This window comes from Vigna umbellata, chromosome 8 (genome assembly GCF_029865625.1).
Source record: "Vigna umbellata cultivar VRB3 chromosome 8, Vumbellata_1.0, whole genome shotgun sequence".
Classification (NCBI taxonomy): Eukaryota; Viridiplantae; Streptophyta; class Magnoliopsida; order Fabales; family Fabaceae; genus Vigna; species Vigna umbellata.
In genome coordinates this window covers 44,120,981-44,132,841 of record NC_142172.1, presented here as the reverse complement: position 1 = coordinate 44,132,841, position 11,861 = coordinate 44,120,981, and the positions used below count along the sequence as shown (strand labels likewise).

The 11,861-nt window shown below is 26.0% G+C and overlaps 1 protein-coding gene across 2 annotated transcripts; it reads left to right on the top strand.

Moving 5' to 3' along the window:
* The first annotated feature begins 997 nt into the window (after positions 1–997).
* On the top strand, positions 998–4,000 carry LOC124847334 (allene oxide synthase 3-like). Of its 2 annotated transcripts, none has more exons than XM_088097003.1 (2): positions 998–1,769; positions 2,894–4,000. In XM_088097003.1, exons 1-2 carry the CDS (start codon positions 1,179–1,181, stop codon positions 3,749–3,751), a joined length of 1,449 nt encoding a protein of 482 aa, XP_087953129.1. In that variant the 5' UTR covers positions 998–1,178; the 3' UTR covers positions 3,752–4,000. The 2 variants fall into 2 exon arrangements, with proteins under 2 accessions (XP_087953129.1, XP_087953130.1); XM_088097004.1 differs by having other exon boundaries at positions 1,000–1,769; positions 2,903–4,000.
* The last annotated feature ends 7,861 nt before the right edge of the window (positions 4,001–11,861 follow it).

The window sequence follows — 11,861 nt, the reverse complement described above, 5'->3', positions numbered from 1 at the left end:
ACTTAAGTACCCTACTTTTGCCCTTTTGCATAAGTTTCTCATCTACTAATTAGCTTAGTAAATTAGCACTCTTATACATCATACAAATCACTTTTTTTTTCTTACATTTAAAAAAAGTAGGATGCCTATTCGGTTATTAAATAAAAGTTGAGTTTTACTCAAACTTGATATTATATTTTTTTGGGAAAGATTTATTCAAGTTTTTGGGAAATCAATACACTTTAAAAAGTAATCATAATAAAACCATTCATATAGTCATTTAGGGTGTGTTTGTTTTCGAAAAATGATTGTCGACAATAACGGATGAGGGAGTAAGTGTGTTTACATTGGATTTACACGGATACATTTGAATGTGGTAGACTGAGTAACATCCTCGCTAAGATGTGAAGATTAGCATTGTGTTGTGAATGTATTTATGGAAATAACTCTCACGGTTTTAAATTTTCCAGAATCTATTACCATCTTGGATTGTAATTTCCAGAGAACTTGATCTTCATGTAAATAATAATAATAATAATAACAATCACCTCTATTAATTGTTTTATTTAAAAACTAATTATCTATAATTTATTTAAAATTAATTTTAACTAATAAGATTTTATTTTAATCATACAAATAAAATTATAATCTTACACTTTAATCTATTAAAACAATTTTATCTATCATATTCATCAAATCATCCACAAACTTTCATAAATTTTTCTTTCAAATCTTTTCACTTTCACCTCTTCATCTCTTAAAACAAAAAACACCACAATCCCCATTTTATCCTCTTAAATTAGTTCGTTTACTATTCTTCATAAACTATTAAGGATGAGAATAAATAATCACAGATTTAATATAGTTTTTTAATTAATTTATCGTTTTAAATATAATTATCGAGAAAGATATTATAAATTTATTAATAAATAAATTATATCTCTTAAATAATATTAAAGAAAAATACTAAGTAAATAATAATAATAAGCTTCAACAATCTCAATTGTTTAAAATTAAATTGAATATAATGAATTAAATTAAATTTCTTAATTTTGAATTTTCAGGTAAAAGATTATTGTACATAAATTTAAAACAGAGTAGTGTGTATAAAAAAGTTAAGAAAGTAAAGCATACGATGTCCTCTTGAACAATACTAGCATTGGTTTCTTGAGACAACAAAGAGAGATCCTAAAGTTAACATGGCATTGTCCTCAGAGGCATCATCATCATCACTGAAACCAATCCCAGGCAGCTATGGGATTCCCATCTTGGGAGCCATACGCGACAGACACGACTTCTTCTACCACCAAGGAAGGGACAAGTTCTTCGCCACAAGAATCCAAAAGTACAACTCCACCGTCATCCGAACCAACATGCCACCAGGTCCTTTCGTCTCCTCCGACCCTAGAGTCATAGCGCTCTTAGACGGCGCCTCCTTCCCGCTCCTCTTCGACAACAACAAGGTGGAGAAGCTCAACGTCTTTGAGGGCACCTTCATGCCTTCCACCGCCTTCACCGGTGGCCACCGCGTCTGCGCCTACCTCGACACTCGAGAACCCAAGCACGGCGTCCTCAAGGGCTTCTTCCTAAACGCTCTCGCCGCCCGGAAAGACGCCGTTGTGCCTCTTTTCCGTAACTGCCTCCACGAGTCCTTTTGTGAGGTAGAGGATCAGTTGAACAAAAACGACGAGGCCGACTTCAACTCTGTCTTCAACGATGCCTCCTTCAATTTCTTGTTCCGGTTGCTCTGTGATAACAAGGACCCTTCACACACCATCCTCGGTTCTAAGGTAATTCAAGTTTTCTAGTATCCATTCTCTACATACCAAACGTGATTTTAGTTTGAGATTCACTGACACGTGCCGTCGCAGTATCAATTTATAAACCACTTCTCTACAAGAGAGTGTAACATTTCAAACGGGTGAGAAATATTCTCTAGTGATTATGCCTCATATTAGCTTTCAACTTTACTTAAAAATAAAATTACTTCTCTATGTGTATAGGTTAAAAAAAAGAAGTTTTTATCTTCTTTTCCATACACTTATGGATAAACTAATTATAATTTATAATTCTTTTTTTCTTTTCAAAATTCTTATGAAAAATCACATCCAAAGAAACTTATATATTTATCTTTAAGTAATTAAAAAATCCTTTTAAATTTAACATATTTATTAAATAATATTTATTATTATTATTGTGTTTATAATATATAAACTTAAATTTATCCATTTTAATTAATATTTGTTAAATTACATAAAAATAATCACATTATAAATATATATATATATATATATATTAATGGTTAAATATATTTTTGTTTCTTAATTTTTAGTGAAATTAGTTTCTCTTTTTGAAACTTTGATTTAATTTAGTTTTTTAATTTTAAAAATGTGTAAATTTAGTTATTTTAACTATTATATATATTTGAAATTTCAAAAGCATTTGATGATTATATTTTAGTTGTTCATATTGACACATTTTTTTCTTAAATGTTAGTAAGAAACATATTTAAAACTTCAAATAACAAATTTTAATTAAAATGGCTAAAAATTCGCGATCATTTTTAGGATTAGTCTAATTTCAATTTTTTCTAAAAATTGAAAAACAAAAACATATATATATATATATATATATATATATATATATATATAATGGATATAATTTTATTTATTTATAAATTTGATAATTATGAGATAATTTGAATTTGAATTATACTCTACTAATAATATGTTTATAAGAATCTATTTATTTCATTATTATATTTTTTTGATAATAAATTATGCAGCACTATTTTTATCGATGTGTATAATTAAAATCGACCAATCAAAAGCTATCACATAATCAATTTTTATAAAAGTAATCGTTAAAAAAATATTTCTCTTTTATTTTTTTTTCAAGTTGAAAGATATTTTAGCTGTTACAGGGACCGAAGCTGATCAGCACGTGGCTGCTTTTCCAATTGGCGCCACTTGGGACTCTTGGCCTTCCGAAAATCTTCAACTACGTAGAAGACTTCGTCATTCGCACGTTTCCCCTCCCTTCGTTCTTCACCAAATCCAACTACCAAAAGCTCTACGAGGCATTCAGAACCTCCGCGGCGACACTGTTAGACGAGGCAGAGAAAGTTGGGCTCGGGCGAGACGAAGCGTGCCACAACGTGGTTTTCATGGCGTGCTTTAACTCCTACGGCGGCTTGAAGAACCAGTTCCCGATGCTGGTGAAGTGGGTGGGATTGTGCGGCGAGAAGCTTCACGCGGATCTCAGGAGCGAGATAAGGCGGGTGGTGAAGGAGGAGGGTGGGGTCAGTGTGGGGGCATTGGAGAAGATGAGTCTGGTAAAATCGGTGGTTTACGAGACGATGAGAATAGAGCCTCTGGTACCCTATCAATACGGGAGAGCGAGGGAGGACTTGGTGGTGCAGAGCCACGACGCGTCGTTTAAAGTGAAGAAGGGGGAAATGTTGTTCGGGTATCAACCTTTTGCGACCAAGGATTCTAGAATCTTCAAGGATGCTGAGGTGTTCGTGCCGGGGAGGTTTGTGGGTGAGGGTGAGAAGATGTTGGCGCACGTGTTTTGGTCCAACGGTCGAGAAACGGAGGAACCAACCCCCGCTGATAAACAGTGTCCTGGGAAGAATCTGGTGGTACTGCTGTGTAGGTTGTTTCTGGCAGAGTTGTTCCTGCGTTATGATACGTTTGAATTCGAGTTTAAGGAATCTGGTTTTGGTCCCACTATTACCATCACCTCCCTTACCAAAGCCTCCACCTTCTGACACCTTCATCTTTCTACCTCTTAATTCTCACGTTACTCTATCTTAATTAATAAGACAACTTTATTTTACAATATTGTATTTCTATTAGAATTAGATGAGGTGGTTATGAAATTATGTGATTCAACAATCTTATTTCCACTTTCTGTGCCAAGATAATTTAGCTTTCATAAATAAATATTGTTTAAATGTTTTCTAGCTTTCATGGTTATAATGATATCTAATTTTGATATATTTGTTTTAAAACTTGTTCGTATCCTTTCTAATTATACATGACATATTCACTTAAATCTTAATCAAAGAAGACATAAGAAACAAGATGAAAATTCAATACCAATTCTTCACCTATTTTGTCTTCACTAACACTGTTTTACCATTTAAAACGTATCACTTAATTCCATTCTAAAGCCCAAATAGATTCTTAAATTGAATTTCGTTATTCTAATTAACATCTTACACTAATATTTTAATTTGCTGTTGCGCGCCTCATCTACTTTGGTTATACACATTTCATCAAATAAGCTGGAAAGGATATCTAAGAGTTGGAAAATTAGTTCAAAACTATGTTAAAAATAAAAAAGTGTTTGTTAAACTAACTAGCTCAAAGTTGCAATGACAAATTAGTTATTGAATCAGATCTTAAAGTTAAATATTATTAATTATTATGAACTTTTATTTTTTTTAATTTATTTTAACTTTTTTACAATCTATTTTTTTTATATAAATTAACTTCTAAATAATACTTTTTATTATAATTTTAAACAGTTATAATTTCTCAATGAAAGATAATATTTTATTAAAAATAAGTGATTGAATAATTAAAACGTAATAAATAAATGTAACATTAAATCAATAATCCAAAAAGTACAATAATTTAAAAAAGTAGCTAGTAACATAAATAAGACTTCAATACTTTACTTTAAATAGTAAAATACATCTAATAAATTGTTTTGAAACACTAATATGAATAGCTTATTGAAATAAAACAAAACTATTAAAAATAATTTATCTATCAAATAAATACATAAATAAAGTTAAATAGGTTATATGTTTGGTCGAAACTTAGAAAAAAAAAATGCTTTAGATAACAGAAAAATTGAAAATAAAAAATGTTTTCTTTTCGGTGTGTTTTTAACATGGAGAGTTAAAACAATTGAAAATGAAAAATGAGCAGGGAAAACAAATTTTAAATATTGATAAATTAAAAATAATTCACAAATAAAATATCACGCCAAATGGTTTTTTGTCTATTTGTAAAACAAGATACTTGTCCAAAGTGCAAAGGAAAGGCATTAGGATAGGTGTTTTCATCATCATTTCAATTTATAAATATTGTTTAAATTCATCTAAATATTGATAAAAGTGTGTGTGCATATATATATATATATATATATATATATATATATATATGATTTATATACTTTTTTTAACAAAAATTATTGTACAACTAAATTATTTTATTTATTTTTGGTAGAAAACAATATAAATAGTTTATTATTTTGCCTACGATTATTAGTTTTGAATTTATTTATTATTTGTCAATGTTTAGTGTAGTGAAGGTTTTTTTATATGTTGTTTTTTTAATGGATTTGATATGATCTTTCGTATTTTTTCTTATGCTTATTTCTTTTATATTTTATTTATGTAATTATAAATAATAGACAAATTTTGGAGTCACTCTATGTAATATAAACTTATTATGATATATATATATATATATATATATATATATATATATATATATATATATATATATATTAAATATATTTGTAATTCGTGAATTTGGATTTAAAAATTGAAATCCGTTATTTACATAAATTTTAATATAATTAGTTTTCAGATTTTTTAAAAAAATTATACAGTGGTATTAACCTGTCTTAAATGATTTTTCATAATGTCATTTAAGTTTAAATGTATAAAAAACTAAAATATCAACTTAAATTATGATTTGACACATAAAAAATAACGCAATTTGATTAAGAGTGTGAACACAAATAGTTAAGGTTTTATCTTGAATTTGTGAATATCTTTGTGTTATTGAATTGAAATAAATTACCTCAATATAAATGAAAAAATGAGAAAAGAATCTGTACCACTATGATTAAATTCATGAAACAGTTTACCTTAACAAGATGAGAACTAGATTTTAGCTCCCACTCTCCTTCCTCTTTAAAGAACCGGTCAGCAAATGACCTGTTTTTTTTTATTTATTATTTAATCATAAATAAGCCATTAATCTCAAAAATGGAAAACATAAATCTATTAATAATAAAGATTATATTTATCATTTTTAAAATTTGATAGTTAACCTGTATCTGGAATAATAATGAATTTTAATTTTATATTAAAATTTAAAAACTAATATATACACACACATGTATATATATATATATATATATATATATATATATATATATACATATATATAATTGTTCATATATCTATATATGTTTTTATTTTAAATTATTAAGTCACGTTTAATTGATTTAATGTTAATATTAGTATATTTTTATTTGTTTTAATTTTTTAAAAATATTAAATAAACATTTAAGTAAATACGAGTATATTTAATATCTAATAAAAAAAGATATAACAAATTTTATGTGGCATATAAGGAAAAAAAATGTTTATAAAGTTGTACGAGTGAGGAATATACTAACACTGAAATTTACATTTCTCGTAGGGGTCCTTCCCTTCTCTACCTCACGTACAAGACAATGCTAACTTTTCTTCCCTTATATCTCCATGTGCCATATTGTGGGGACTAAGTTTGGTGCTCCTATAAAAAAGAAGAAAGGCTTAAACTTAAACATTAATGTGATACTTAATGTTATTAATCTAACCTTTCAATATTATCATAAACTCATTCTTCGTTAACATATAAGTAGACTAGAATTGAATAGCTAATTTAATGTGTTTAATGTAATTAAGTATTTATAAAACATTTAACATATGTACTATTTATTATATCTATAAAATATAATCGTGTTGGGTGAGCCCGTAATTTAGTCCACCTAACAAAAAAAAAATAGTAATGAGATAGGTTTGATGACTTGGCCCTCCAATTTGTCCACCTAATCTAATGAATGAACATAGCCAATAAATGAAGAAATAAGATAAATTAAATTATTTAGTCACTATCTTTTTAAACATATGTAGATGTTATTAAGTGATATTCTCAATATTCCCATAATATATGTATGTATGTATACGATATCAATATTAAATCATACGGAATGATTTATTTGTGCAAGATGAATATGTACGGAAAAATTTGTGATACAACACTAAAATCATATCTTATTGGTCTCTATTTTAAAACTGAGGGTGTTTTAGTTTTTCGTTTTAAAAGTTTGATTTATTTCATAATTTTAATATATAGTTGTACATTTTTTTCTTATTACATATTTGTATATAGTTGAGTAATTAATACTTTTTCTTAGAGAAATATTTGATAATTAGTGATGAAAACATAGCAAATCAAGTTTTGGTATCTAGAGTTTGATTTAAATGATTATTAGGAACTATTAATATGATTTATCTCCTGATTACAAAAATTTCTTATAAGCCTTACTTTCACTTTTCAAAATTCAGTCTTGCCCAAATTTTGATCTAACTTTATTTTACAAAAACTTATAAACAAACTAATAATTTTATTATAACAACGCATAAAAAAATAAATGAATTTTATTCATCACACAAATTTTTTTTCCTAAAAAGTAAAATTAAAAAAAAATCCATAAATGATAAGCCATTATTATATAAAAAATATCACAAACAAAATATACACATATCCTCGTCTTACGATATAATCCAAAAATGAGTTTTTGTTTACAGAAATAATTAAATACTGAGAAAATTATTATCCTAAAAGAAATTAAACAAAATTAATTAAAATCATGCAACGTTTAACTCTTTTGCCGAATTATCATACTACTTAGTGACCAAAAATGATAAAAGAGTAAAAATAATGTACTCAAAATTTATATATCTATTAATTATCATGAATAGAATAAAAATCAATTCGTAATTTAATGTGATTCTAACTGTAAAATAAATCATACAGGGATTATGCTTCCTTTTTTCAAAATTTTAAACTCATCAATAGAATCATAACTAAAATCAATTAGGTATTTTATTTTCCATGTAAATAATTATATTATCCAAAAAATAGAATCATCTATTTTATTTTACAATCTTGCTTTTATAATATTCATTACAAAAAACAATATATTTTTGTCTTATAGAAACAACAAAGAGCTAAGAAAAGACAAATGATCAATAAAATAAAATGTAATTGTTTTTCCTTTTTTTTTTCAAAAATTAACGTAATTAAAGTATGACCGATAGAGTTTTCAAATCTACATAATATCATCAATAAAATATAAAAATAACAAATTTTAAATTAATATTTTCTTATTCATTAAAATTTAAAAATGAAATCTATTTAGAAGAGTACACGTGTTAAAAGAAAATTTTCTTAATATAATTGAATTGATTTCAAAATATAATAATTATTGAAAAAAGATATATAATAATTAAGTCACGGTTAGAAAAAAATATTTGTTTACAATACAAACAGAACCAATAAACAATGAGAATAGAAATAATAAATTTGTGTTTAACTTTTTTTCCCTTAGTAAAATGGAATAAAAGAGTGCAAAAAAATATACTAACTCAAAAAAATAAAAAATTATCATAATCAGATTTTTTATTCTTTATACTATTTATTAATATTAAATAACATATTTTATAAAAAAAATTAAAAACTGATCTAATTTAATTATCATACTTTTTCATTATAAATACACACAATTATAAAGTTTAGGAAGGCTACTTCACCCTGCCCTAATAATTCTCGGTCAATGAGTTTCTTTTTCAAACATAACAATTTAATTTAAAAAATAAATTAACTATTTAGTCAAAAATATAAAATTAAATTAATTCAAATAAAACTAAATTTAAGTTAACAAATGCTATATTACATTTTAAGTACTATAAACTTAAAAAAAACTTGATTAAAAGTGGCAAACTATCTATTGACTATATAAATTATTTTATTCATTGTATATAATAAATATATCAAATTTTGATTGTAATTTTTTTAAAATAATAAATAATATTTGATAATTAAATAGTTTAAAGAAAACTGTGTCGATTCAATTTACATTTTTTTTATTTCACTTCATTTTAGTTTGCGATTTTTTAGCTATATAACTAGCTATTATCTTATTTTTAATAATTTTTTTATTATTTATAAGTAGAGGTAAAAGCATGATCAATTCATATATTCAATGTTTTTAATTTTAAATTAAATTATTATTTTTAATATAAAATTTGTTATTCATATTAATAAATATAATTGAATATATTGAATATATGTGTCATATATTATATATAAATATATACTGATTAATCCCAGAGTCAGATGGTTAACCAACTTACATTTTCATTATGCTAGGTGGGATAGTCGTACCATCAATTTAAAAGTAGAATTAACATTAAAATAATTACATTAAAATAATTATATCATTATTGTTTGTACCCACATTTATTGTTAAACATTAAAATAATTATATATATACACTGGACTTAAACATTAAAGTACTTTTAAGAATGGCTGCTAACAGGCTGTTTTACCTATTTATACCCCTATTAATAGAGTTTTATACTTATAGAGTAGCATTCATGCTAGTTTTAATAGAAATAGGATAAAAATTCGTTTCATAAAAAAAAAGTGATTATAAATATTTAGAAAATTGAAAATGACAAATATGTTAAAATAGTTAAATACTAAAAAAAATAGAAGTTGTTTTGATTTTAAGTGTGTCAAAATAATATTATTAGAATTACTCACATTATTGTCCGTATTAAAACCTGTACCTTGATGACGATTTTTTCTTACAAAGAGTGAAAAAAAAAAAAAAGTTAATCTAGGTAGTAGAAAGAGAGATCTGGACAAGTGTCTCTTTCTTGTGGTTTCCGTATTTATAAAGACGGAAAGTAGTAGAAAGAGAGATAATAATAAATAGATAAAAAGGAAAAGTTGATCTAGGTTCCAAACAAGTTCTGGACAACTGTCTCTTTCTTGTGGTTTCCTTTTGTTCCAAACCTAACGAGTTGGAACATGCTTACTGTATCATAATACATTAAACCACATCTTTCTCATTCGGCCTAACCTAATGGGTTGGGTTTCTTATTAATTACACCCTCTGTGTAATCAACAAATACATACTATCATTTTTCGTGATTTAGTAATTTTTTTTTAACTTATTATAGTTTACACTTTATTTTCCATGCAGGTAACTGCATGCGTTGACTATTAACAATAAACCAAATTACCTTCTTCATCTTTAATTATTTGATAGTTTTTAATTTAAATTCTGAACTATTTCTTACTCGACTTATATGTGTTTTATCATTGGATCCTTGCATTTAACTTTTATTTTAAAAAATTAATTACATGCATAATTAATCTATTACTTTAGTATCATCGTGTCAATCAATCTCTGCCCAGTAGTACTCTCATGTTTTCAACCCAGTTTTTAACCAAATATTTCGATAATATTCTCAATCTTTTGCGAGTTCAGTCCACCCATATATTCTTTTTACAGTCACCTTTTAACTTCAAATTGTAACAACTTTATTGCAAATTCACACAACTAACTCAAACAGTTAGGCTACTATTACAACAATCAACTATGGCGAAAAAGCTTGTTAAAAAATAAATTGAAAACGAATTGAAGAAAAAAGTAGTTCAAATAACCTAATTAAAAATTTAACATGTATAGATTAATGTAATAGGTTCAACGAGTGGATTCATTAGAGATACACAACTTTAATAAAAGATCAATATTATTACCAATCTAAAATATTAAGATAATGAATTTATATTTTTTCTTTATTTTCTTACATGTTATTTAATTTTATAATTTTTATTTAACTCAAAATTTAGACTCACATTTAAAGTTGATATATCATTAACTCTATCGTGAAAACAGTGAAGAGCAAAGTCGAGAAAAGTTGTGAAGGAGAACCCATTCTTCATATTATGTTTTCGTCTATCGATAATTAATAAGAAAATAAGTTTAAACTCATATTACTACAGATTCAAATTGAGTTTAATTAAAAAATTATATAATTTTTTAAATACAAAAGACTATCTATTTATCACTTTTTTATTATAATTGTTTTATACTTTTAATTATGTAAATTGACCGTTTGATCTTTTATAAAACTAGAATATTTGTTTAATAACGTTGAACGATTTAGATATACTCAATTTATTTATTTACTCAATTATATAAATTGATACTTTGATTTTTATTTAGTATATTTATAATGACTTCTTAAGTGTAATTAATGTTTAGTATAAAATATATGAACATTTTAATTATAAAACTAGAAATAGGCGAGTCAATAAATATTTAAAACAAATTAGAAAAATAAAAAATATTTAAGTGAACCCATTCATAAACTTGAGATAAATTAAATTATATTACAAAATTTACAATTTACCTTAAGGAGAATTGAACTAAGTGGATTCGTTTGTTAATTGAATATATAATAAGTAACCTGTATAATCTAGATCGACTAACTTTGATATAGAAAATGTGTACATTTTATATAAATTAAACTAATGAAAAAAATTAGAGATATTTTTATTAGTTTCTGTGTTTTACACTGTTACTACCGGGGCGGACAACCGACCCGGAAGGTTTAGACAATGTCGAGCTGCTGGAAGCAAGGCTAATATGTCCGATCGGGTGTCCCAGTCTGATATGTTCGATCGGATCTCTTAAGCACAATATGTCCGATCCAAGAGATCTGATCGGGCAGATGTATAAAACTGTGGACGGGAGACCGTAGTTGAATGCTCATGAATGTGTAGTTAATGAGATAACGGTCATTGTCGAGTATTTAAGGTGTGCATTGAAAGCCATTAAGAGGTAAATTAATGAGTAATATTCTCTAAAATCATATAAATAACAGTCAAAGGAGAAAGTAAACTCTCTGTTCTTTGATAATTATATAGACTTGCAAAAGCCCATTCTAACTTAGTAGCAGGCGTTTTCCCCGGTCCCATTCAGCAGAAACATACACTAATGCAAAT